The sequence below is a fragment of the Colletes latitarsis genome, chromosome 10 (assembly GCF_051014445.1).
Source record: "Colletes latitarsis isolate SP2378_abdomen chromosome 10, iyColLati1, whole genome shotgun sequence".
Classification (NCBI taxonomy): domain Eukaryota; kingdom Metazoa; phylum Arthropoda; class Insecta; order Hymenoptera; family Colletidae; genus Colletes; species Colletes latitarsis.
In genome coordinates this window covers 20,949,890-20,977,620 of record NC_135143.1, presented here as the reverse complement: position 1 = coordinate 20,977,620, position 27,731 = coordinate 20,949,890, and the positions used below count along the sequence as shown (strand labels likewise).

Below are 27,731 nucleotides of genomic sequence, written 5' to 3'. Positions count from 1 at the left end.
CCGTTTTTCTTAATCTTAGAAAATACGGGAGAATTCAACTTGTGTCTCGAGAAGCTTTTATTATTCTGATTCGATGATTAAACAATTTCCGTTAAACGTATCCTAGCAATAAACAAAATGTTAACTCCAATTCTTCTAACATGTCAAACCCTAGACGAGGTATACCTCGTCTGTGCTGCTGATCCCTGCTGAAAGCTATTGACCACTGCTCAGCAACGCTACCCACTCCTAACAACCTCTGGTCACACATGACCACTGCTGACAACTGCTGATTAGTGTGGCTAACTGCAATCCATTACTCAAATCTTAGAAGTCGTTAGCAGTTGTCAGCTGTGGACATCAGCGGACAGCAATTGGCAACAGTTGACAGTAGTGGTCAGCTGTGGTCAGTCGTGGTCACCAATGGCCGTCAATGGTCTAGTGTTAGTAGCGACCAGCAGTGACCAGCAGTGGATTATAATGAAAAATGTGTTCACGCCTCTGTAACTGGTACCCCATTTCTCCAACGCATCCCGTCGTGAACCAAAGGAACCGACTTAGGATTTAAAATTTATGTCCCTACCATTAGGAAGATAGCCCTCTGGAATTCGATCATCGAACGTAGCTATCATTATTTATTTTAACAGTGACTCTCAGTATGGTGATCAATTAAATCGAAGAGAAAAAAATTAATTTGTTCGACAGATCTGTATCGATTTATTTTCACCCCGACATGAAACATACTTCATAAAACGAAACTTCATTTTGCGTGTCCTTTTTATTTAAACCCGTATTTCCTCGTTCAACGATCATTCCTTTACATTATACAATTTCGCAGTTAAGTAAAAGTAAATACAGAATTGTGATTAAATGAAACATTTCTGCCAATATCACAAATATTGTAAATCATGAAATTTTTTGGTAGTAGCGTCACACGAACGGAAAACGACACCTAAATAGTTTTTGAGAAATCGATTACGTGAAATTATATTCGTCCACTTTAATTGCCGGTTCGTACACCAATTTATCTTCAATATTGCGAAACGTTTCTCGGAACTTGTTCTCGAAGTTTCTCAAGTGCCTGCAACGAATTGATGCATTACTTCCACTTATCAATCGTCTTAGTGTCGTTATTTAAATGGCATTGAAAGACAAATATTGCCGTGCCCTTCCAATTTTTCCTACAATATCGCTGCTTATCTAACGTATATACGCTCGAAACATTGTGTCGAAATCATAAATATAACGATAATGATCGGTGCTATTGCCTTGCTTGCTGATATCATTTTGAACATTTATTGTAAAACAAATATATTTATTACTTTTGTAAGTAATTATCGCGTACACGTACTTGAATTGATTTTTCGCCAACTCGTGGGTCAATAAAATTTGCTCGATCAATGGTTTTGAGTATACAGTCATGGGATCCTTGATCTTATAATGGACCTCGGCCTCCTCCGATGTCAAAAGAATGCAATTCCACGGTGACCATTCCTTGTCCACATCGTAACGTATCATTTTTAAGACGAACAGATCCCTGTTCTCGCTGACGACCGAGTACCCATGCCAAATATTGTTTACCAGATGGTACATATCGTGCTTTTGCATCATGAACGCGACTGCTGATGCGGAATCTCTTGATCTCTCGTCGGAGCGCACGCAATCCAAAAGATAGACGTAAGGATCGTAATTCACATGCCTGATATTACGCTCGCGCAACGAGGTACATGCTTGAAAAGAACAGATATTTATTTTTAGTTGTGCTGCTAATTAAGCAGAGATGGACAAAATTTTTGGGCAGCTCGAATCCGCTTGAAACATTACCGATGCAAGTTGACAGCCTTGTCATTCTTCCATGGACCGTGAACTTGCTATACGGGAGCAGTTTCGAGCAACTATGGCAGATTCTAGTCCTACCCTCGATGGGTTCTCGCAGCTTTTCGTCGTCTACGTTCTTACAAAAATGTTTGTCGTCGTTCCGGCAACAGCACGAGTGCGACGACCGTACAAAGTACAAGTAACTATCTACGTAATTGAACAAAAAGGAAGAACATCGTTTATCAATAAGCATCCCATATATCGGGAGAGGCTTCGAATATTTACTTTTTAAAGGTCTCGAACCGTTCAGAGATTTCAAATGTATTAAAAGAAAATAGTTATTTGCAATATTTAGAATAACAAGGTTCTACCAATTTCTCTCTTACAAGCTATTCTTTCCCTAAAATAGTCCAGTGACATGTCCTTCGCCATATTTCTCGCCAGATAACTCAACTCTTCGTCCAACAGCCGAATCAAATGAAACGCGGCAACGCAGTTGTGCACCTCCAACGATTTCTTCAGCATCGTTAGCATTTCCATGCGTTCTCCTCGCGTGACGTTGTAATTCGTCAGTGAATCGTAAATGATCTTTAGCTCCCGCGCCTTCTGGTTCTTCATTGTAGTCATTTCCACCAGTTTCTTCTTGTTATCGTGCCACGTGACGGGCTTGCAATTAACCGTCAGAAATTTCACGCGCTTCTGATTCCTGTAACGCGTCCTCACAGCCAGCCTCTTCTGATCGATCACATTCAACATTTCCACAGTTTTTTCCAGGATCAAATAATTCTCCGCGCATCTGGCCGCCCTGAAGAAACGCCGTTTCGCGCAATCAAGACGATCGTGTCGCCATTGCTCCACCAAATGGTACAACATATCGAAATCCAGCCGGGACTTGGGATTCATTCGCCGAAGAATTTCTAGCTGATGTCGTTTTCTGCAAACGAGGTATTTCTTAATATCACCGACAATTTTAGACATATTCAAGCGTGTCGATTTAAATATCGCAACGATATTACTCTGATGTTCCATGTTGTATAGAACGAGGCTCAAAATATATAAAAATGAAGTTGCAAATCCGGTACATTTGCGTACGTACTTATAAATTGTCATCTTTTCTTCTTCGTACTTTTCACAATTCTCGACCAATTCCCGGTACCGTCTTGCGTACTCTTTGACGTACTTTAACAACTTGTATATCCTGTAGTTTCTTTGAATGATTCGAGCTTTCCCGTCATAGTCTATTCTACGCATCATTTCTTCGTACGTTTCATAGGGTTTCGACGTTAAGTACTTGTCCGATTCGTTTGATATGAAACAATCTGGCCTGATGATGACAAAAAAACAATATGAGTAAAGAATGACATTTTCGATAGCCGATATGTAAAAATATTATTTTTAATTTTAATAAAGAATTTCGCACCGCCACATTTGCGTGGGATGATGGCACGGTGTTTGCGTAACTACGTCCGTCGTGCAGATATATTGTACCATTTTGCTACACGTGTTCTTCGATGGCATCTTCCATGGCCCTGTTTGAGACTCGGCATTTAAATATTTCACGCCGGTAAGTTTGTGCCGCCATCCACCCAAAAAGGGTTTCTTTATTCTTCGATCTTCTACTATCAATCGCTTGCAAACCATTTTCTGTCGGTTTTGAAAAATGATAGGTTACGAATGGACTTCAGCTTCGAATACAAAATAATCCGCTGTTCATTTTTCATTCTTTGCGAGTATCTATAGTACAGACGCATTGTAGTATGTTGGTAGTTTTGATCGTGGTTTTAGAGTTTAGGAAAGTCGACAAAGGCAAACTGACACATGCCTCTTTCTCGATTCACCGAAGCTGCCCAAAGTAAGTTCAGACCGCCTCCTGGGAGTCGAGAGAGAAATTCTCACACTTCCCTTCTCGCTCTTGAACAACTAATATCCGACCTCCCGTCAACAGGTCTCCACTGGCCTCTGCTGACCACTGCTGACTACTCCTGGAATTTCTGACAACGTATAACGATTACGACTGGCTACTGTTAGTCTCTCCCAGCCTCTGCTGACCGCTGCTGACCACTTCTGGAATTTCTGACAACGTATAACGATTACTACTGACGTCTGTCAGCTTCCGCTGGTCTCTGCTGACCGCTGCTGACCACTCCTGTTACTTCTGACAACGTATAACGATTACGACTGGCTACTGTTAGCCTCTCCCAGCCTCTGCTGGTCTCTGCTGACCACCGCTTATATTTCTGACAACGTATAACGATTACTACTGACTTCTGCCTGCCTCCGCTAGACTCTGCTGACCGCTACTGACCACTCTTATTACTTCTGTCAACGTATAACGATTACTACTGACTTCTGCTTGCCCCTGATGGACTCTGCTTGCCACTGCTTGCCACTGCTAGCCTCTGCTGACCACAGCTGACCACCCCTGATGCTTCCGACAACGTATAACGATTACTACTTGTTACTGCTTGCCCCTGCTGGACTCTATTTGCCTCTGCATGCCTCTGCTGGCCTCCGTTGGCCTCTGCTGACCGCTACTGACCACTGCTGACCGTTGGTGACAAATTGTGACACGATGTAATATAATATAATATGTTTATATGTATTAAAGTGTTGTATAATGTAAATCTATGGCAATAAATGATATAATTTCAAAGAATTCTATGTGTTCTCATCATTTTTACCCTTCTTTTCCTATCGAAATCATTCCCTTAGTTATAAGACACTCCGAATCTTTTAAAATTTTCTAAGTTCCCCGGAAAGATTTCAAATTTCCCGCGCTTTCAAATTACGTAATATTACGTAATATTACGTAACATTACATAATTTTTGCCGAAAAATTCTGGCCGGAGAAATTTTGAAGAGCTATTACGTAATATTACGTAATATTACATAATGTTACGTAATATTACGTAATTTTGGCCGAAAAATTCCGGCCGCGAAAAATTTTCAAGAGCTATTACGTAATGTTACGTAATATTACATAATGTTACGTAATATTACGTAATTTTGGCCGAAAAATTCCGGCCGCGAAAAATTTTGAAGAGCTATTACGTAATATTACGTAATATTACATAATGTTACGTAATATTACGTAATTTCTGCCGAAAAATTCTGGCTGGAGAAATTTTGAAGAACTATTACGTAATATTACGTAATATTACATAATGTTACGTAATATTACGTAATTTTGGCCGAAAAATTCCGGCCGCGAAAAATTTTAGAGAGCTATTACGTAACGGCTTTTTAAAATTTTTGCCGAAAAATTCAGGCCGGAATTTTAGCCGCTGCCTGAAACTTCTTGGAAATTTCAGGGATTCCGAGAAGTTTCAGGGACGCCGGTAAGTTTCAGGGATCCGAGAATTTTCAGGAATTTTTAGAAATGACGTCATTTCTATTTGGAGAGGGAAAGAGGGGTAAAAAATGATGAGAATACATAGAATTCTTTGAAATTATATCATTTATTGCCATAGATTTACATTATACAAAACTTTAATACATATAAACATATTATATTATATTACATCGTGTCACAAGTTGTCAGCAACGGTCAGCAGTGGTCAACGATGGTCAGCTGACGTCGGGAGATGTTGGCAGAGGCCAGCTTAGGTCGGGAGATGCTGGCAGAGGTCAGCAGAGGCTGGCAGTAGCCAGTAGTAATCGTTGTACGTTGCCAGAAATATAATCGGTGGTCAACAGTGGTCAGCAGCGGTCGGCAGAGGCCAACGGAGGCCAGCAGAGGCATGCAGAGGCAAGTAGAGTCCAGCAGGGGCAAGCAGAAGTCAGTAGTAATCGTTATACGTTGTCAGAAATATAAGCGGTGGTCAGCAGAGGCCAGCAGAGGCTGGGAGAGGCTAACAGTAGCCAGTCGTAATCGTTATACGTTGTCAGAAGTAACAGGAGTGGTCAGCAGCGGTCAGCAGAGATCAGCGGAAGCTGACAGACGTCAGTAGTAATCGTTATACGTTGTCAGAAATTCCAGAAGTGGTCAGCAGCGGTCAGCAGAGGCTGGGAGAGACTAACAGTAGCCAGTCGTAATCGTTATATGTTGTCAGAAATTCCAGGAGTGGTCAACAGCGGTCAGCAGAGGCCAGTGAAGACCTGTTGACGGGAGGTCGGATATTAGTTGTTCAAGAACGAGAAGGGAAGTATGAGCCTTTCTCTCTCGACTCCCACGAGACGGTCCGAACTTACTTTGGACAACTTCGGAGAATCGAGAAAGAGTGCATGCGTCATTTTGCCTTTGTCGGGTTTCCGAAACTCTACGAGCTCACGTACGCGTGATCTTTCATGTGTGAGTAAGGCACCGGGTGCTGAATCTGGCATCTCTGTTTCCACGTTCGAATTAACATCTGAAATGCATTTGTCGCTTCACAGGTCTTTTTGAATTCGATAATTCCAATGTTCCCATTCAGATATATTTCCGATATATTGACGTTATCAATAATCAAGTAAAATTTAATTCGTCCTAGGTGATCTGAATATAAAAGATAATAAATACCACTGTGTACGCTTCATTCTCTTCTTGGACTATTGTTTTTATTAGACATACATCGCTTCCTCACGTGAATTTTGTGATTTATAAGTATCTCTACCTTTCAATTGTATTTACTGTTAACTTTACAGTCAAATTCAATGTTTCAATTCGGTACAATTTTCGTGTTTCTATTTTATACAGACTTTAACAATGTATAAACTGTAGCGATTTTACACGCAAACAAATTGGGTCATGAGATTAATGAAATTACGGGATCGTTATTATAAAAAAGACTATCATCATGTATGGTTACATGGTTACGCCCGAAAAGCCTGCAATATATCCAAAATGTTGCACGTGCCACTAACAAGAACTTTTAACAGTTTCATTGATAAAGTGTAATTATTATACAACATTTCGAGACTGTATATTCTACATTTGTATTTACATTTCGCAACGACCTGTAAATTTCACAAACCTTGTCCTCAAACAATCGACACATTCATCCTTAATATCCACATGAATTCACTTAAAACATATACAATTTCTGATAACCTATATACAAACATCATTTTCATTTAGTATAGAAATTTATCCACAAAGTATGTACGGCAAATAATATATATCTGTACAATGAAGGGAGACTCGTTCATGAAAGAAAAAGAAAGAAGAAAATGAGAGGAAAATGGGAACTTTCAAAGATTGTATTAAACGGAAGGGAAAGGTATCTAGAAGTCAACAACACAAAAATATTTTTTGCACGGTTAAAGCTAAAATAAATAATATGTCATTTACAGATTGAAATGAGAGCTATTACAAGGGTTTAAGTTTGGTGAGTTTTATAAGTGGGAAATGTTGATGACACGAAAAATCGAATACTGGAGGTTCTTTGGAATCCTTTTGATGTCCATCCGCAAGCAACTTTAGAACCACGAAATTCGTTTTAGCGACTTTTAATAACTCGTTAATCTGTAAATCGAGAAATATACAATGAATAAAAGAGTTTTAAAGAAACGAAAGTACCAATAAAATTTTCAATTATTCTACCTCGTTTACAGTACCAGCATTTGGGGGGAAAAGAGACAATGCTCGTTCCAACATATTTCTAGCTTGATGAAAATGTCGACAACCAGCTAAGTACTGCATTTCACTAGTAACCTTCTCCTACAAAAATAGGCAATAAGAAAAGAAGCTATATTTACGCGAGAAAAAGCTATTATACTCACATTTCTTTTATGCATCTGTGCATTAGTCATGTCTAAGAATTCTTGGTAATGTACCGGTGGTGGAGTCAGTAACGAAAAAAACGGTAATAACCTATGTTCGTATCGAACTCGTTCCGAGTCATATTGAATCTCGGGAAGCGGTATTCTTCCATCCATACGAAAACCAACTAAAGCCTATAATAAAAACGGATTTTATATTGCCGATTAAGTGCTTTCCATGCTATGGAATTATTGAAAGTAAAAATTACTTTATAATATCCTCCACATATATTTTGCATAGCCTGATACATTAATATTTCTAAATTGTACGGTCTAGGCGTCGATTTTTTCTTATTATTTTTAGCACTCTTCCTGGCTCTTCTTCCTTTACGCGCATCATTCTGTTCATCCTGTTCCTTCAAAAATGTATCAGCTCTCGTTATAGCAGATACAAGCCATCCATAAAGAAACTCGTACAGGTACCAAAATATGTAATGATATTCGTGTACTGAATACAATTCAAGCTCGAAGCCGCTTAACAAATACATCACCATAATTCGTAGTGTATGATACAAAATCCACGTTCCAAAACAAGCTAGATGCGACCTGGGTGTAACACTTTTTAAAGACAAGGTATGTAAGAACCCATCTACTCTTTCAGCCTGTTAAAATTTTAAACTTGAAACAATAGAATTCCTTAAGTACCGTGCAAACTGATTTAAATTATTCTCAAACTCACTTCGTCTTGCAACGCGGCAAATTCCTCTAATAAATGTGCCAATTTATTTCTCTGTCTTGCTCTATTGTGACCGGTAAGCTGTAATAAACTACTAAAAAGGCTTACACAGTGAGACATGAAACTATCAACATATTCCTTGGCTTGATGATTTTGAAGTAACGTGCTCTTTGGCATTAAAACCGGTGGCGCGATGAAATTCCGCGCCGCGTCTTTTAAAACATCAGCGAAATTTTGTACACCGAACACCCGATTTATTGTAGGCAAATAAACTATTTGTAGCATTGATCTAGATAATATACATGGACTTTGGTGTGAGAATTCTAAAAAAAAGTCCTAAAAAGAAATCAGTGTACTTGGCGTTTATACGAAAAATTGCCATTAATTTGCAAGTCGTTTCTTACCAAAGCCGCGTGAAATCCGTTCCGGTTTGTGATCATTGTAACCATTCGAAATCTATTTAATAATTCGTCCAAATATTTTAGAGCTTCTATCCTTGGTTTTATTTTCGTATATCTAGGGAATGTTGGTGGCAATAATCTTTGATTCACCATGGGGTCGAATCCCATAATATTTGGATAATTTGCTAAAATTAGCATACAATACAATATACTTCCATAGACAATCTACAAAATGATTTTTGAAAACTCACATATCTCATCTGCTTTCTCTCCATGAGGTACTGTCTGTATCATAAGTTGAATCATATACGAACATGTAGTTAACAATCTATGACAATCATTTAAATTCTGTTGTAGCTGCTCTTTCTTTCCCATTAACGACAATATTTGATAAAATAATTTGGTAAATCTAATTCTGGCATACAATGCTAACAAGCCACTGCACTGAAACAAAATAACAATAATATTTAAGCAATTACGTAAATTAATTAACACATTTGCTATAACTGTCAAGTTGAAAGATCTGCCACATACCACACTACACTGGTATTAATCTTATTGCAATCCATATTTTTATCTAATAATTGCTATTGTACATATGTAATGTTGATCTCCCATAAGAATTGGCACATCATATATATATATGTGATGCATAGCAAACATGTTAATTAAATTAGGAAATATTCAATATTTTAATTCTATTACACCTACTTCTTTCTCAGAGTCTACATCGATACGTTTTGTTCTTCTTTTCCTCTGTAATTCCTCTTCTACTTCGCGTAACATGGATATACTCTTTTGTTCTGCAATATCTTGCAATCTATAGCCATAAGTAACACTTTGAAAGTCTTCTTCCTCGAATACTAATGCTTTATTAATACAACCCTTAATTATTTCAATTATTTTGTACACAGCATAACAGAAAGTCTTCAAAGGTTTGTCCACTATTTGACTGGGTTGATGAAGGTATAAATTAGTAAAAACTGTTTGAGCCAAACTATGACCTTCAAGCCAAGACACTATACACGCATAAGTTGAGTCAATTATTCCTATAACTTCAAATGTTGTCAAATTATCCAGTTTCAATGCACCAGACTCTACAGCTTGCGTAAAAGTGCATGGTTTGTTGTTGCCCCGATTACATAGCATACCAGCATCCATTTTTGGATCCATCATTTCAATTGCAGACATTGCTTCGAATAATCCGAACAGATCATCATGTAAAAGTTCTCCGAGTTCCAGCTCTAAACAAACACATCAATCAAATAATTTACACAGATAATACAATCCTTCCATGTAATTTCTATCATAGATAAGGGAAAATTAAAATTTCAATAACTAACCCCCCTTAAATGTAAATTGTCAAAAGTGATACTCAATTGCAAACAACAGTGATTTAATAAAAGTGCAATAATATTTGGACAAAAAACGTTGTGGGCGGATTGTATTTGATTGTCTTATTGTTAAATAAATAAAACAAGAAGAACGAGAGAAAAAAAAATTTCCGTGAAGCGTTCGCAAGGGAAAAAACTAATTTTTAAAATAAGCACCTGTGATGGCTTCGAAAAATTCTTGAGTAATATCCACCCAATTGTACCTGACTTGGTCGAATCTGCAATGTAAATGCATGTATAAATTAAAAAATATTGCTAAGAATCGCGAATAGTGTACGTTAGGTTATTTTTCGAAGGCTCAATCAAAATTGCAGTATTCTTTGTGCCACAATTTTACGGAATTGCACGTAACGTGTAGATTGATTTTTTTGTTACACTTAATGTCTTGTAACTCACTGTGATTCCTTCTGCTCGTTCATGTCAACCCAAATCTGTTCTTTCACCATGGTCGCCATTAGGGATGGCGTGCAAAATCACTAACAGTGATTTATCACAGTGATCACAAAATCACGATCACGCTCGTGATTAAACTCCATTCACGACCGTGATCCGAAAGATGGCGTTTTAGTAGCGGTTCACGTTCTGTGATCGTTAGTGTTTCGCTAACTCCCCTCAGTGGAAATTCAAAGAATTACAAATGCGCCAAATTTAAATTGTATAATAATGTAATCTAAGCAATGAAAAAGGACATAATTCGTGAAAAGTGAAAAGAACGCTGCCTACCAATCAAAAGCGATCACGAAGAATCACGAATCACTGTGAAAAATCACCATGATTGGGAATGAAAGTGATCGAATCACGAGTGATTCAAAAGTAGCAGTTCACGCCATTTCTAATCTCTACTAGTCGTTATTCTTGCAGACTGACCTGTTATATTTAACGACACTGCCAACAGTACAAAACCATGTTATCGTTTTATCAAAAGACTACACATTTTTATATCCACTCGCGGAATTTTAAAATTTTTCAAGCTTCATGAAAATGTACATTGTTTCCCTATTTCAACGACAAAATATGTTTACATGAATTACGAGCGACATTCGCAAAATGAAGATAAATATCAACCGTAATCGTTCGAAGAAAATAATTTTAGGAACACTCGTAGATTCAAACTTATTCGAATATACGCCATACGTCGTATATTATACCGGTATCTTGTATAGAAAGCACTGTTGAGTGAAACTTGTTCTTTATTTTGTTAAATACCTTTCCTATGTTTTTGTTCTTTACGAATTTAATAACAAATGGATGATACGGTACGACAAGACGAAAAAAATACTAGTGTTTATTTAACTATTTTGTTTGCAATTGTTTATTGTTACTTTCAGGATTCTTCAAACGAATTGAATTTATTGCAACAAGTTTACCACGAATTGCAACAATATTATGCCTTACTGCAATTAATGAGGACCGATCTGGAAAAGATAACAAACAACTTCACTGCATTAAACGGTAATATAATATAATTATAATAACAATATAAATATAATTGAAGATAGTAAAATATTACTTTTCTTTGAGATAACGTAATTGTCCACTAGTTGAAACACTCTGTGTGTGATATTATTTTTCCTAAGTCTTCAATTCGCGTATTTTCACGTATGCACGGAAAACTGTGTTGTAAATATAAAATACAACAAAGCAAACAAGTAGAAATGTTTCTTTCAGGAAAATAAACTATATATATTTATATAGGTCTAAATACTGTATATGAATGTAAATGAAATTATAAAATGGAAAATTAACAAAACGGAAAAGATCCATTATTAAATTCTTTGTCACCTAAGTTTTGAAATTCTTCATTTTCTTTAAAAAGAAAATCTGTCTACGTACAAAATGAATTATCAGAAAATAATGATGAGAAAGAATATTTGTAATTGCACAGTGAGATGAATATTAATAACTCATTGGCAACAAAATTAACAATAACTGGTAAACGATAATCTCTAGGACTTGCATGTTTAGCACAAATATCAGCTCCTGAAATAACTGATCAAATATAAGAGTGTAGAATTTCTCTAAAAATCTATTCTCCTTATTTGCTTAATTCAGAAAAATGTTCTATTTGTGAAATATTTAGTTTTATATCTTTAATATTTCTTTTAGATTCTACAGTATCTACAATGATCATTATGCATGTGTAAATAACACTTTGAATTTGCATGATTTGGCAGTGCTACTTGGTATAGTGCATCCATAGTTTGTATATCTTCTTGGTCCATTATCCATGATGAAGGTTTTATTATTTCAACAGTTCTTTTCAAATCATTTGCAGAAGACAAGATTTTTTGTTTCCATTACTTCAATTTTTCTTGTTTTACTTTTTCTGCATTACTTATTTCGTTTCCTTGCACATTATTTGTATTTTTATGGCAATCATCTATTGATGTTTTATTTTCCTCTTTGTCAAATTCACCAACCAATTTCAATATTTCTGTATGAAGACTGTCTACATGAAACCCATAAATCTTTGCACTCACATCCAAGGGTGTACTAGCTAATTGGAAATCAGATATGTTAATATCTTGTTTCTTAATCATACAAGTCATTAAATCAATCATTTCTAAGCTAAACGCATTTTTTACAGTAATTCTGTTTTTGTTGTTGAGTTCTATACACTCGTATATACGATCAGTTATTTCAGGAGCTGATATTTGTGCTAAATAGGCAAGTCCTAGAAATCGTTGCTTACCTATTTTTATTAATTTTGTTGTCAATGTGTTATTAATATTCATCTCACATGGTCAACTGCTTAAACAAGCAGTTTAGCACAAATATCAGCTCCTGAAATAACTGATCGTATATACAAGTGTATAGAACTCAACAACAAAAACAGAATTACTGTAAAAAATGCGTTTAGCTTAGAAATGATTGATTTATATGATTTATATGATTAAGAAACAAGATGTTAACATACCTGATTTCCAATTGAATTTGACAAAGAGGAAAATAAAACACCAATAGATGATTGCCATGAAAATACGAATAACGTGCAAGGAAACGAAATAAGTAATGCAGAAAAAGTAAAACAAGAAAAATTGAAGTAATGGAAACAAAAAATCTTGTCTTCTGCAAATGATTTGAAAAGAACTGTTGAAATAATAAAACCTTCATCATGGATAATGGACCAAGAAGATATACAAACTATGGATGTACTATACCAAGTAGCACTGCCAAATCATGCAAATTCAAAGTATTATTTACACATGCATAATGATCATTGTAGATACTGTAGAATCTAAAAGAAATATTAAAGATACACAACAAGAAGAAAATAAGGAGAATAGAAATCTATTTTCTTCTTGTTGTGTATCCTTAGGTTTCTCTTCTTCGTCGCTATTATTGGTCCAATCACAGAATTCAAAATTAACCATTGGAAGATGAAGCAATTCATCTTGATGTTCATGATGATGATAACAATGTAGAAAAATGTATGGAAGCAAGAGTACCTCTGGAGAAAGTTGTAGATTTTTGTAAACTTGTAACTCATACAGAAACAACAGAAATGTTGGAATATTCTTTTCTTTGGAAAGGTACAAGCATTCACTGGGCTGGTCCAATCCATTGGAAAATGCATAATTTCAAAAAACTCTTCAGAGAGAATAGAGTCAGAGAAATGTCATCTAGGACGAGGTAAGAAAAGGAAAGAAATAGAACTGTCTCATGATGGTGACACAAAACAAGCTGTATTACCAAAGTTCTCATTAGTAGCAGCTTCAAGAGTGGAAACTAGGCATGCCACAGCAGAATGGCAGAATGGCTGAAATGATTTTTACTGAAAATAATTTGGTTGCCGCGCCTAAATTAACAAATAAGATATCTATCGCGTATAGCACTCGTGAAAAAAAATTGATATGAAACAATTAAAGAAATGTATTTGGAAAATCCTGGATTCAAATAATGACAAAAGATTGTCAGATATATTAACAAAAACTAATACAGAGGCACTAATTGTTCCCCTTTCCTTTCTATCTTTGCTACATTTAGCAAATGAAAAAAACTTAGAAATACTATCTCTTCCAGATATGTCTGACATTATTGTAGTAGCAAATAAAGAATAACTGACTTCAACTTGTTTAATTTTATACATATGTATACAAATTTTTTATTTTTTATACAAATATGTAAAAAATATAATAAAGAAAAACTTTGCTAACATACATATTGTTCCATTATTTATAAACTTGTAATGATTTAGCAAATGATCATAATTCTTGCAGATATTGAAGCTGAACATGCAACAACAAAATCTCAACCATCTACTTCAAAGGACCAACAATGAAATAAAAATAAAATTTTTAAAAATGTTACCACTATCATTTACATAAATTTGTGTAATATGTTTTATTTATACAAAGTCGTTCAATTGTTCATTAGATATTTTTATTAGCTAATATCGTAACTTAAAACTAATAACCTAAGTATTTGCCAAATTTCACCTTTGCCGTATGTTATAAATCCCGATAGTATTCAAAAATTTATCGTCAACGACTTGCATCGCAAGGTAAATGATCGAACATGATTGGAATAGAACGATGCCTCCTAAAATTCCCCAAGAAATGTATATTCCGTTGTTGTCGAAACATTTCGAAAATTCCAACCGATAATGGAAAAGTCACGGGCAAAAAATGCAATGAAAATGACCAAAACTCAAAAAAGGATGCTGAATCTAATAAGAAATCCGAATTCAAGGATTATGATTGCTTCCTACCAGATCGCAAAGGTGACATACAAGTCTGTATAATTGGGGGAGGCGAGGCATCTATTTACACAGCTGTTCTTTTAAAACAATCACGAATGATAAAACGCGTGCATCTGGTGGATGCACGCAATTCCATGGCTAGTGCAGTTTTGGATGCAAATCATATCGACACGTCGACTCGTATAAAGTATTTTAAGAAAAAAAGTATAAAAGATGCTCTCAAAGAAGTACGTTTCCGTTATCTTCCCGCCACAATTATTACAGAATATAAATATTTGTTGTCTCTTTTTCTTTAAAGTATGAGGGGATCTTGCACAAAAAGTGAACTTTATTTTGTATTCAATCGTGTACCATAAATTCGTTAGTGGCCCTGATTTTTAGTTCTTTCCAAGACAACAACTTGTAATACTATTCATGAGATACTTTGGCTACTTGACAATACCAAATAAATTGGCTATTGCAGTAACAATAATGTCATTGATCTTACAAGCAATTGAAAATGCAATGATGTATCATTTTCAGTTCACTGTTACCGAATACGATTGATACGCGTAAATTGATATCATCTACAGACGAACATTATCGCGTTGATGGATGAAACAGATCTAAACACGATGGATTCGAATCCTGGAACTCAATTCGAAGCCGCGACGGTGTATACATGCGATATGGCCGAACAAATGGTATCGGTTAGCCCGGACGCTTTAGTAGCTGTTTTTGTTCGACCAGTCACAGTGATGCTTCCTATGGTCTCGGAAATTTACAAACTCGCTGGATGGTGGGATCCGGACCGAATCATCGGTTCCACTGCTTTCGAACGCATGAAAATGGAAGCAACGACTGCAAATCTCCTAGATTTGAATCCTGCTTTCCTAACGATTCCCGTGATTGGTGGAGCAGATCCTCACACCATCGTTCCGCTTTTATCGCGGGCTTCTCCGATCAACCGATTCACTGATGTATGTGCAAGAGTATTGGCCTCCGCTGACTGGAGTCTCGCGGGACCGCTCATCTATCTGTCTTGCTCCCTTGCTCTCAGGCAGTCCAGATGTGTGTGTAATTGCCGCGACGAATAGCGAACCAGAGTTCAATGTGTACGTGGGAATACGTGTATCGTGTATCCCTTCTACTTTTCTCGCATTCCTGCCACGGGACTTCAAGTCAGCGGAGGACAGTACATAAACTCCAGCTTTTAAACAAATACTTAGACTATAGTGATACAAACAATTAATCAAACGTTGTATATCTTGCGATAAGATTTGCACAGAGTACCGGGTTCATTCGCGAATACCGATAATCAATCGCTCAACCGATTTCGTAAACCCTCTGTAGTAAAATTAAGTTTTGAATGTTTTTATTCAATTTATAAAGATTATCTTTTAATTTATACGTTTTATATGTTCTTTTCTAAAATAATGCGTATGTATAAATACCAAACGAAATTAGAATACGTAGTCTGAGTTTTCTAGGGATTTATTTTATACGTGAATTCCTGGAAATCCGTGGACTATAGTTTGAGAAACACTGATGTAGAATAATGCAATGTTATCGGAGATCCGTGGAATTCTGTCAACATTTTTTTATTACACGCGATTAAATTTATAACAGAATACGATATTATATATTTATAGGCACAACACGACGTGCTGTTGCAATCTTTTCGCGGCTCGGATAAAGAAATGGCAAACATCGAATCCAGAGGGCCGACATTGTCCGCTGGAGCAGCTGCCGCTAAACTAGTTCTCACGCTTGCCGGTGGGCTTAGCGGATTCACTAACATCGTTAATTATGCTTACGTGAGATCGAACGTGATACCAGGTTGCCGATTTTTTACGAACGAGCTGCATTTCGGTCCAGGCGGGGTACAAAAAAATTACGGACTGCCAAAAATGTCACCTACGGAAATAGTACTTATCGAACAAGCGATCCCGTTCATTAACGAATACGTCGAAATGGCAATGAAAACGGTTTGCAGCCACAGAAATAATAAGCTAAAAAATATATAAATTAATTACGTCTCATACGAGATTATGTAATTTAATAAAATCGTTACTTACGTTATCAAAACAAAGTCAGCATTTTTTGAATGTAAATTGTTAAACAACAGAGATTCTTCGATAATTTTTAGAGAAACAAAGGCAGCGAGATAATTTTGTAATGTTATTTCATTAAACAACAATCACATTATTGTAATATATATTAAAGCACGTTTAAAAAAGTAACCGAAAATTAACGATATTAATTTTGATTGTAATATTTATCTGGTTTTAACCAATACCGAAATAACATGTTTTTGCATTCTTACTATGTGGCATAAAGCGTGTATTATTATACTTCAATAAAAATAGTAATGTGTATTAACATATCGATTTTTCTAAGCGATCGAGCGTAACACGTCAGTTCTATTTATACATATATCCTCTAAAATGTTACATGCGTATGCCCAACGGTGCTAATGTTTATTTTGCTTCTTGTATTTGTCCTTATCGATACAGGAAGCTACGTTCGTCGAACAAAACTGCTTCTGATACTGTGCATAGTCGTTCGTGCCTCAGTTCATTTTATAGTTTCAAACGGTCGGGCGATCACAGTTCCGGTTAATTTTTTGGCAAGAACAAAATGCGAAGTAACCGGCTTACGTGATTCATTAGTACGTGAACTCAACGACTGATACTACGATCCAAAAAAACATTTTTATAAGTACGCTCCATTGCTTTGTAATACGTGAAAGTGACAAGCGAGAAAGGAAATCCCCGACATCTGTTGATTCGTCGATATATTTTCGCATTCTATGAATAAATCGCGCGCCGACAGAAAATATATATTTCCTTCGTGTATTCGATAGCGTATTTCGTACTATTGCCATTCGCGAAGTGTTTATAGATAATTCGATCTATAAATATCGAAACAAAACTTGGAAGGATTTAAATTTGGGTCGTACGACTGTGGATACCGCCCGGCTAGTCTATTTTAAAATTTTACGAATCCTCTTGTTTTGACTTCGACACCTTCCAGACGGGCCGTTTGTCTTTGCTAAACAATTTCTCGATTTTGTTAAAGTGACTACAATATGGGGATGATATTATCAAGATTTCATGTAAGTCTGTGTCAATATTTACAAAAATAATATTAACGATTTCTTCTGATTTTAAGGTTAACGTTCTTCTGCATCTTGTTCTTTCACTGTGCATTTAGGAATTATTATTCGGCCATAGTCTTCCGTAACGGATTGATTACCGTTAATGTCCGATATCTTACGTTTTCTCGGTGCTAGAATTAATTGTAAATAAAGATACGGATTTATGGTTGACAGCTTTTCTAGGTTAGGCGCGAAGATAAGAAGAATTTAAACAAAGCTTAAAGAAAAACTAACATATGTGTCGTTCTTTAGAAATAAATTATATACGCTATTTCTACAATAATATTCTTTTACGCGCTTAAAATTTCCAACATTCAATGATAATTCAAAATGAAACATAATTTATGCAGCAGATTTATCATGCAATACAAAATTACCATTCAATGACACTACATTAAACATATTTAAATTCCTCATTGTTAAATCGAAAACATTATAGTAGTCTGCAACATTATTCCCTAGACAATGACTTTATACAACATTTTTTTTCTATTAAAAAATATATGAACATGCTATGATTAAAGAAAATATTATTAAAAAAATATATAAAACTTAGTTATTCAATACCATGATTTGGCACTGACTGCTAAAAACTATGAATTAGCATGCTGCTCATGTAGTTCAAAGCTTACACATTAATTATTATTCCATGAACATATTTGATTCTTAGTAATGAATTCATTTGAATTTGATACAAGGGTCCAAATTTCATTTACAGTTATATCTGTATATAGCTGTGTTTTTTACATGGATATTTTTCTTCTCTTTCCTTTTCTTTCTTTTTTTTTTGTATAATCATAATTCTAATAAAACTATTAAATTATATAAACATATAAAGATATTAGTGTTTTGCACATTTCAGAAAAAGAAAACGACAATTGAAATCTTAGAGGATCTTGATAAGGTAAAAAAGTTTATATTTCTTTAAATATAGCACTAAGCTTCAACATTATAACAAATATTTTTTTTAACAGAAAATTAAAGACATAGAAAGATATGGACATATCACAGAGCAGAAGTACAAAAGAATAGTTGGCACTCTTATTCTTTACAGTGTCATACTTTATATAATAACAGCATTTATTTTTTATTTATGTTTCTTTCCAGCATCATTATATGATCAAATATTTTATATTATTCCATTATTGATTTTTCCAATACTGTAAGTATTATTTATTTATATGTTCAAGTTACTCTCACACTCTGATTGAATATTTTATTATCACAGAATACTACTTACAAAAAAGTTGGTTACATGGTATTATAAACGTAAAATTTCTGAAAATGAAGAAAAGTTAACTTCAATGCAGATAGAGAAAAAGAAAATTTTAGATGATGTTACAGAAACAGAGACATATAAAAAGGCTAAAGAAATTCTTTTAAAGTTTGCTCCAGATCAGTTAAAAATGACATCTGTAAGTAAGAACAGCATAAAATTTAATAAAATCTGATAAATGAATTTCTCGTTATTTAAGTTACATATATTTTATACGCAAATTTGTTTCAATTGATTGAATTTCGTTTCCATTTTTTTTTGTTACAGTTATCTCCACAGGTATGTGATTTATATATATATATTCATTTTCTTTCGTATTTATTTGCGGGCAAAAAATTCTTAACAGTAGTAAAAGAGAAGAGAGTAAAACATCATAGTAAAAACAATTTTATTTTAGTCAACATTTAGGGTATCAACTCCAATGGAAACGTCTCTAAAAGCAAGACAAAATATACCACAGAATGTATCCCCATTGTCTAGTTCTGGGGAAATGAGGAAAAGAGTAATAACAAGTCAAAATCAACCATTAAATGCGCAAAGTGGAATGCCCACTAACGCTGGCCTTGTCCCCGTTGGCGCGGCTCCTATTCGGAACACACCAGTCACTCCTTTTCAAAGTGGTGTTAGACCTACTATTCCAGCTATGGCTTATCGTTAGTATTGTTAGAACTATAGTTCCTGCTTTTAATTTTTTTTGTTATTTAAACAGTATCGTTATTTAGTTCCAAATTTTTAGATATATCGCACATATTTATTAATTCTTTATGTAATGCAATTCTTTAACAAGTACATTATATTTTTTTGTTATTTTAATTTATGAAAATCAAATGTTTATGATAATGAAGAATAGACGTTATAGATGTATCGTTTGAACCAGAAAATTATAAAATGTATTGCTTATTAGGATCGCCTTTACCGCGTCCGGTGTTACCTCGTCAAAGGAATTATTTAGATCGATTGGTTGAATACATAGTTGGCGATGGCCCATCAAGTCGATATGCACTTATTTGCAAACATTGCGAGTCCCATAACGGAATGGCATTGAAAGAAGAGTTTGAATATCTTGGTAAACATTTATCGTAAACTACAAAAAGAGTTAAGTATAAAGATTCGATTATAACACTAAATGTTTAAAATATGTATGTTCTTCTTTTATAGGATTCAGATGTTGTTATTGCAACTTTTGGAATCCTGCAAGGAAACAAAAGCCTTCCGCGCAAAAATTGGAGCTTTGTGCAACTCCTCAACAGAATTCATCATTATTAGGTACACCAGAACATGTGTCACCTGCTACAAATTCCGAATCAATGGAGCATACTCAAATTGAGTCGTCAAGTCCATCAGATACAGGTTTGAACACGTTTAACGATATTTGATTGTAGTATTATTTTGTGTCGTAATGCATGCATACTTTCTAGACTCGGATATCGAAGTAATTGAGAGACCAACGGAAATATCTGAAGATACTGAACACACTACAGCAGAAATAAAGAAAAAATGTGGTAAGTAATAATTTTATTGATGTAGTTTATTATTTTTCTACTTGCATGCACAACTATGAATCGTAGATGAGTCAGATACAGAAGAAGTCAACACAGAAGAAACCAACACAGAAGAAGCCTACACAGACATCAATACAGTAGAAGCTAATAAATGTGATGAAAGTGTTGAAAAAATGGACATCGACGAATCTTTCTCCTAACAACATGTTCTCAATGAAATTGCAACATGAAACATTTTGTTATGAACCGTACTACAATTGGTTTGTAGTATATAGGTGTATAGGTTTACATATATGTGTAGCAAAAATGTAAATACTATATTACTTAAATAGTCAAAAAGCAACAAGTATCATACTAAACAGTAGATAGTAATATAGTATTTGCATGACCTATATAAATACTATATTCTCGTATTCGAATGAGAAGTCATTCCAAATTGTTCTTGTCTAATTCTTGTTAGGATTTTGCGTAACTGTAAAATGAAGCAAAGTTATCACAAGTACTTAGAAGATATTATTAATATAATATCTTGTCAATCCCTTTAAAAGTTTTGCTTCATCTATCTGTTACCTATAAAATCGTGAAGTTTTATAATGTATTGAAGAATTTTTAGAAATCGTTTATTCTTATAAAGATCGTAAATTATCTGAAGCATTACAAAAACGCCCACGTTGAAAATTGTAGTCAGTGATCAATTTTATGTAAGACTGCTTATCTTGTCAATAGTGGACATTAGTATTTATAGTAGATAAAAATCGTTTCCTTCTTTTTTTTTTTATAAAATCACAGTAAATTTGATTTTTCTTTACATTTTTATCATTTTTAATGTTAAATCTTTTTCGTTTTTTCATTAAGTGCATGCTGCTTTTTGTACTCGTAAGATATTAAAGGGATACAAATTGAACGCTAAACGGTACTTTTGGTAAATTACACGTTTAATATTATATGTTGTGGAAGGTATGAATTTTGTTATGTCTATATTTATGTAAAAGAAGAAAATATGCAAGATGATATTTCACTTTTCCTTTTAACCGATCTATCTTTTGCTAAACTTTTAGTAAATATGTTATTATAATGACAACATATACTTTGTGTCCTACAATTTATTTAGGCGCCAGAGAAAAATTGTCATTCAGTAAAGCACACAATAACTACAATTAATTTTCAATTTATACCTAGGTGACACAGAAAATTCATAAAAAAAGGAGGTTCCTGTCTTTAGAAAAGATAAGTTCGTTTTTTTTTTTTACGATTATAACCGAATGCTTTTATTTCAAGCAGTGTTTAAAGCATAGTGTTTGATGTAAAACTTAATGTGATTTAAAACTTGTATTTACATAGTGATCAAAGCTGTTTGAATAATTGTTAAAGAAAATATACTTTTCAATAAAATAACATAACATTAGCACCTTTTAAAATTATAATAAATAATAGTAAATAACATACGCGGAGGAAACTTAAAGGAAATTTCTTAAATTCTCCAGTTGAGTAATTATTGCTTCGAAAAGATTTACAAAAATTATTAATTTGTATATACATATCAAATGCAATAAAGAATTTTTATACATTTTCAATATATTTTTAGTATCGGACCATTTTCGCGGTGATTACATTTTTTATGATAGTACTTATTTATATGTAAATGAAATATTAATTAAATTGTGTTATTTTTGTCTATCATTTTTCGCGGTCAATTGCAACTGTTAATTTATGGTGCGTTCAATTTAAGTTCTTGCGCGATGGCAGTACTTACATGTATTATTTATGCCGTTTACTTTTGCATGTATTTTGAGCGGCTGCAAGAACAGTCCTGATTCCATTGTTTCTCCTGGTTTATTTTTCATTTTGACACACTCACAGCTATTTATAGCCCTAAAACAAACTGTTATAATAAACAAGCGTAAGTATCTAATAGTAAAAACGAGAATGGTTTCGAATAGTACTTAAAGACGTACGCGCTTAAACTGAACGCACCCATAACGAAATATTATGCGTTCGTAAAATTATGAAATTGCGTTCGTTGGTGCATACGCGTGAATTGGTTTTAGTTTACATGGTAAAAATAGTGCTCGGTCGTTGACGGACTATTGTTCGAGGTAAATCTAACGATTTTTTCGGCATCGTTCTACTATGATGGTAAAAGAGCGCGAATATCGAGAGACGAGGAATCAATGCAACTTCCCATGCAAATCGTATCGCGTGATATAACTTATTGTCAACGATGAACGTGCGAAATATTTGTACCTCGATGATCTTTATTCGCCAAATCGCCGTGTTACAATAACATTATTAAAACGCATACGAGTGTAAAGAGGCTCGAAACGAGTTGCTCGTGCACGACGAAACTCTTATCAACGTGTCGCGATAACTGAGCGGAAGCAACGACAAAAATTTGTCGATCGCATTGCTTCAAGTATTTTTCGACTACCTTCAGTGAGCGCCATAACAACGTCCATTTGTCTATGACAATCATTGTACGATAAGTATTTACTATTCTCGTACGATTACTTCGTGCTTGCGAGTAATTTACAGTTCGCTGATGAATTTCGGTAACTTTCTGTTCCCGCGCTTTGGATCGCGTATTTTCATTGAAAATCGTGGTACGTCCGGTAAATGTTTTAGGTGGGGCGGACTTTGTAAACCCGGTATCAAACACGTGTGACTATATTTCGTAAAATGATTGGATTTTAATTCATAAGTCGTGTTAGGAATTTTGTTCTCAACGTAATTGAAATCAGTCAGTATCTAATCTCATAACGCGTTTGTGTATATTAAGTTATTGTTTATGTAAGTACAAAAGAAATAATGTCTTATTGTATTGGGTAATTGTAGATTAACAAACATGCCGGAACTGACTGAACTTGACAAAGCTGCGAGCTCCGAACCTACCAAGGTCGAAGCAGCAGCTGCAGGATCCGGAACCGATTCAGACTCGGACAATACGCTTCCAGATTTGGAAGAACTAGATGCCGGTGATACTACTGGTTTCTCAGGAACGACCGTTACTGGTCTTCCTATTGACATGGTATCTAAGGCAAAACAAAGTCGTGGAGAGAAAAAGGCTAGGAAGCTTATGAGCAAACTAGGATTGAAACCTGTATGTTGAATGTACTTGCATTCTTAGTGTACTCTTTCTTTATCACAGAAATAAATATTTTAATTTTTTTTCTATTGTATACAGGTCCAAGGAGTCAACAGAGTAACTATTCGTAAATCGAAGAATATTCTTTTTGTAATCAACAAGCCAGATGTGTTGAAGAATCCAGCTTCTGATACATATATAGTATTTGGTGAAGCTAAGGTGAGATTTGCAATATAATTGTTAAAAATGAGGAATTTGTAATTTTATTATTTAGAGTGAATGATGATTCTTTACAGTTTCGCTAAACAGCTGAAAAATTTTGTTGATAATTCCTTGGCAGGCTGATATTTAGTAAATAATTATATTTTTTGAATGGTTATTTTTCAATCTTTCTACATAAGAAAAAAATACTTTTTTGCAGATCGAGGATCTTAGTCAGCAAGCCCAAATGGCAGCAGCTGAAAAGTTTAAGGAACCACCAGTTATTCCAGCAACTGAAGCTAGTGGTAGTACTACGGTAAGATACACTATTCTATTTACTATAAAAAACGGCACCAAGTTTTGTATAGTATTTGCATTTTACTTTTGAACATTATTTCATCGCAGGTCGTTGCACCTATACAAGAAGAATCAGAAGAAGAGGTCGATGAAACAGGCGTAGAAGAAAAAGATATTGAGTTAGTAATGTGTCAAGCCAATGCGTCACGAGGGAAAGCCATTAAAGCTCTCAAAAATAATGACAACGACATTGTCAATGCTATTATGGTAAGTCATTGAAAGCCAGATGATTGATGTTGCTTTTCTTCCAGGACACTGTATGATGATTCATTTAATGGTTTCGAATTTTTTTAATCATCAGAATTAAAATACTGTTGCAAATCTTGGCAGACTGATCAAACTTTTATAGAATAATTGGTGTGTCGTGCGCAATGCAAGAAATTCACTTTGCATTTTTTCGATGCGTTTCAGGAATTGACGATGTAATGAAGCTGCTTAGCAGTAGGATGTGCTACGTCGTAGCTCGCATTGTGAGGTCGTTTTATTTTATCATCTGCGTTATCAGGAAAAAACATCATCCTTTCTTTTGTCTCATTACATTGAAGGGATAGGCTCGAATACTGAGAGACATCAGAGTTCGCACGGAGGCCGTGATGCTTGTCTCATAAAAAAAATCCACATGTATATACATAATTCATATGAAAAAAAATAAATACACTAAGGATACTATCTTGTTGACTTTTTGTTTGAAGAACCTATCCTGCGAAATTTTAAAAATCGAGGATGATGTTATGTATTATTTCGAGATATCGATACATAAAATAACTCGAAAAAAAATTGGGAGATATCTGACGCGAATAGTGCAATAGACTTCTAAGTTAATAATGTTATATAGAACGAAATAAAGAATAGAACTTGGAATATCAATTGGGTTAATCCAATTAGTTTCAGCAAATCGGTTAGATTTGGTTATATTTTATTTTATCGCCAAGCAGACTACCTGTTCTTTTTGTTTGACCATCTCCTTTTGTTCTTACTAAATGACTGTAAGGCCATTAAACAAATGATAATCCATTATTAAATATTTTTAGTAAATAAAAATACTGTCGAAAATAAGTTCCGTATTTTTTTAACAAACAACGATCGAGGGCTAAAACCCATCAATCACTCAAGAGACTGTCCTTAAAGCATATGTCAAGGTCAAGGTCATCGTAGCTAAATCTTCTAACTTGCATAATTACCCCGTCCTGAATCAATAACATTGGACGTGACACCGAGATGGTACTTTTAACTTATTAAGACAAAAATAGAAGAGTCAAACATGTTATGCCATCTGGTGAGTAAATGAACTGCCCACCATTTTGTATAATCCAATTGCATCTATGAGTTGACGTTGCATGTTGCATCAGGTATTCTTGTAAATTAAGATGCGATATGTATACAAGTGATTGACTAAATAAAGATAGTGTTAGATAATCGAAAAACAAAACAGTGTTTTCAATAGAAAAAGTGTTGATCCAGTATGTGAATCGTGGCTCAATGGTAACGATGCATAAATTCTGTAGATTAATTTAATGCTTTGTGACGGCGAATACGAGTCGATTGTAAACAAAACATCGGGAATAATTTGGCGCTCGTATCTTGAATAATTGCAAACATAATCTTCGCGTTGCTATTTATTTCAGATGTTTTGTGTAAAATGTGCTAGAAATACTAATGCCACGGTACTGCTTAATCTGCTCTTGAAGAATCGTTATTCCCGACGTAGCGACAAAAGCACAAGCACGTACAAAGTTGTAAAGTCAGAGGGTGAAAATTTAGACGGTAAATCTGTTCGAGTACATGTCATCGTGACCTATTCAATGTCGCGTACAAATATATAGAAATTATTTTCATGTTTGCCTATACCTTTTAGATGTAGATGGTGCTGTGCTTGGAATAAATTCTAATTGGGAGTTACTAACGCCAAGGGGCTTCCGATTTTATCTACCAGGAAGTGTTGGTCCTGCCTGGTCGGATGTAACCACCACTGCACAAGTGAAAACACAGTTGGTTGACATTTGTGATAACAATGAATGGGTTTCTACAGACTTGGTTGCTAAACAATCTATTGGTCAAACAAATCACCCGAAAGACAATACCCAACAAGCGACGCTTCGATGCATAGCTCAAGAATGTCCTTTATTATTGAGAAAAGGTATAGAAGAACTCTTTCCTGGATGTTTGGACGTCGGGTCTCCGCAACTTACGATAATTAGTATTTGTCAGAAGATTAATTTAAAAACTAATAGATGGAGTACAGAAACAGAGATGGAAGAGCTAGCCAAACATGTAAGTTTTTGTAAAAAGACCGTTGTTTGTTAAAAACATAGGTATTCTTCGTAGAAACAAATCAAAAGTACGATACAGTAAACTAAAGTTTGTCTCATATTATTTTTGTAGTTTGTACTAGCGGCATCGGATATTTGTGGAAAATTAAAAATGATCGGATACTGGGCGGATTTTATCAACCCGTTTAGCGGACAGCCGCACTTGAGCATACAAAAGAACAGCAGTCTTTACAAGACGGACGAACGATTTCGTTGTTTAGGATTTAAAATATTACATAGAAACAATTGCAAAGTTATTTTATGCGACAATAACGTTAAAAATTTTCGTGGTAAGTATTTCGAGTTTCACGTTTTATTTGTAAGGTTGTTTAATGGTTTACACGCATCGTGTTTACAATGCAGCTATGCAATCGTTTTATATATTGCAGGAAGTCTCTATACTACGGCGCCTGCGAGCACAGAGTTTCTGAAAGAAATTCTGCGCGACTGCGAGCTTGTAAATGTTAAAGAAACCTAATAAAGAGGAGACTATCAATATGATGTACATACGTTTGGTTGTTATATCAGTGCTTTGGTTTGGCGCAGATGTAGTATAAATTTGTGGGTATTCCTGTATAAAATTCACAAAGGAAAGTTTGTTAAAAATAATGCTGCGCAAAGTTGTTTTTCTTTAAACGTTCCATGTTATCTGTCGTCGTTCCATTCGTCGCGAATCGTATTTGGCGATTAGATTTCGCGAAATGACGGGTCGACGCACGCACTGCCTTACCCGTTTCTACGTTAACGCATATAATTAATTGCCAAACGACGCGCAATGTCGTCGTATCTTATCCTAGGTTGTATATAAATTTAAACGATTGTAGGTAACTAATACCACCGACAGGAGAAGACGCTTCATTCATACCTTTCGTAGAAGTTCGTAATAATTAACAGCGAAGTCTGGTCATACAAAATTGTTGTCGCGTGACTTGCAACGAGATCGTAATGCATCATGGAAAACTATATATTTAACTGGGGCGCGATCGAGACCGTAGATCCGCTCAGCGGAAGGAAAGATTTAATTAGAGCCTTCGATATCGTACGTGTTCTAAAATACACTGGTACACGCGATACTTTTTAAAATCATCGCAATGAATACAGTTATTACGGGTATATGGGTACAATAACGGGCAAAAATTCAAGACAATTACCTTTT

At 34.9% G+C, this 27,731-nt stretch overlaps 6 protein-coding genes and 1 long non-coding RNA gene across 8 annotated transcripts; 5 read left to right on the top strand and 2 right to left on the bottom strand.

The window, feature by feature from the left end:
• Positions 1 to 758: 758 nt before the first annotated feature.
• On the bottom strand, positions 759 to 3,586 carry LOC143346381 (IQ motif and ubiquitin-like domain-containing protein). Of its 2 annotated transcripts, XM_076774433.1 has the most exons (6): positions 3,218 to 3,586; positions 2,894 to 3,121; positions 2,184 to 2,731; positions 1,804 to 2,004; positions 1,331 to 1,709; positions 759 to 1,060 (listed from the first exon to the last, which is right to left on the bottom strand). In XM_076774433.1, exons 1-6 carry the CDS (start codon positions 3,436 to 3,438, stop codon positions 955 to 957), a joined length of 1,683 nt encoding a protein of 560 aa, XP_076630548.1. In that variant the 5' UTR covers positions 3,439 to 3,586; the 3' UTR covers positions 759 to 954. The 2 variants fall into 2 exon arrangements, with proteins under 2 accessions (XP_076630548.1, XP_076630547.1); XM_076774432.1 differs by having other exon boundaries at positions 759 to 1,709.
• Positions 2,609 to 14,448, top strand: LOC143346382 (uncharacterized). The gene is made up of 3 exons (XR_013080407.1): positions 2,609 to 2,742; positions 11,336 to 11,459; positions 14,228 to 14,448. It is a non-coding gene; the product is annotated as an uncharacterized LOC143346382 (long non-coding RNA).
• Naa35 (N-alpha-acetyltransferase 35) lies at positions 6,303 to 10,572 on the bottom strand. The gene is made up of 10 exons (XM_076774431.1): positions 10,404 to 10,572; positions 10,164 to 10,225; positions 9,325 to 9,857; positions 8,865 to 9,057; positions 8,617 to 8,798; positions 8,216 to 8,548; positions 7,746 to 8,138; positions 7,498 to 7,671; positions 7,319 to 7,435; positions 6,303 to 7,240 (listed from the first exon to the last, which is right to left on the bottom strand). Exons 1-10 carry the CDS (start codon positions 10,460 to 10,462, stop codon positions 7,085 to 7,087), a joined length of 2,202 nt encoding a protein of 733 aa, XP_076630546.1. The 5' UTR covers positions 10,463 to 10,572; the 3' UTR covers positions 6,303 to 7,084.
• LOC143347141 (uncharacterized) lies at positions 11,807 to 14,154 on the top strand (the record flags this gene model as incomplete). Its single annotated transcript, XM_076776068.1, is given in 8 exon segments — positions 11,807 to 11,880; positions 12,772 to 12,883; positions 12,885 to 12,959; positions 13,064 to 13,229; positions 13,388 to 13,640; positions 13,719 to 13,734; positions 13,779 to 13,845; positions 13,848 to 14,154. Coding segments are annotated over 8 exon segments (984 nt in total), but the record flags the coding sequence as incomplete, so codon positions are not given.
• Positions 14,449 to 14,525: 77 nt separating the features above from the next.
• On the top strand, positions 14,526 to 16,841 carry LOC143346047 (malate dehydrogenase). Its single transcript, XM_076773787.1, has 3 exons — positions 14,526 to 14,936; positions 15,282 to 15,668; positions 16,341 to 16,841. Exons 1-3 carry the CDS (start codon positions 14,526 to 14,528, stop codon positions 16,713 to 16,715), a joined length of 1,173 nt encoding a protein of 390 aa, XP_076629902.1. The 3' UTR covers positions 16,716 to 16,841.
• Positions 16,842 to 17,176: 335 nt separating this feature from the next.
• On the top strand, positions 17,177 to 24,935 carry Lnpk (zinc-ribbon metal-binding protein lunapark). The gene is made up of 15 exons (XM_076773786.1): positions 17,177 to 17,806; positions 18,711 to 18,752; positions 18,823 to 19,010; positions 19,077 to 19,263; positions 19,522 to 19,777; positions 20,029 to 20,190; positions 20,283 to 20,474; positions 20,543 to 20,626; positions 20,693 to 20,823; positions 23,403 to 23,413; positions 23,459 to 23,723; positions 23,808 to 23,927; positions 24,130 to 24,225; positions 24,315 to 24,473; positions 24,678 to 24,935. Exons 1-15 carry the CDS (start codon positions 17,780 to 17,782, stop codon positions 24,690 to 24,692), a joined length of 1,935 nt encoding a protein of 644 aa, XP_076629901.1. The 5' UTR covers positions 17,177 to 17,779; the 3' UTR covers positions 24,693 to 24,935.
• Positions 24,936 to 25,557: 622 nt separating this feature from the next.
• LOC143346153 (cobalamin trafficking protein CblD) lies at positions 25,558 to 27,184 on the top strand. The gene is made up of 5 exons (XM_076773964.1): positions 25,558 to 25,748; positions 25,892 to 26,030; positions 26,122 to 26,537; positions 26,649 to 26,865; positions 26,965 to 27,184. The coding sequence occupies exons 1-5, from the start codon at positions 25,746 to 25,748 to the stop codon at positions 27,051 to 27,053; spliced, it is 864 nt and encodes a 287-aa protein (XP_076630079.1). The 5' UTR covers positions 25,558 to 25,745; the 3' UTR covers positions 27,054 to 27,184.
• Positions 27,185 to 27,731: the final 547 nt, after the last annotated feature.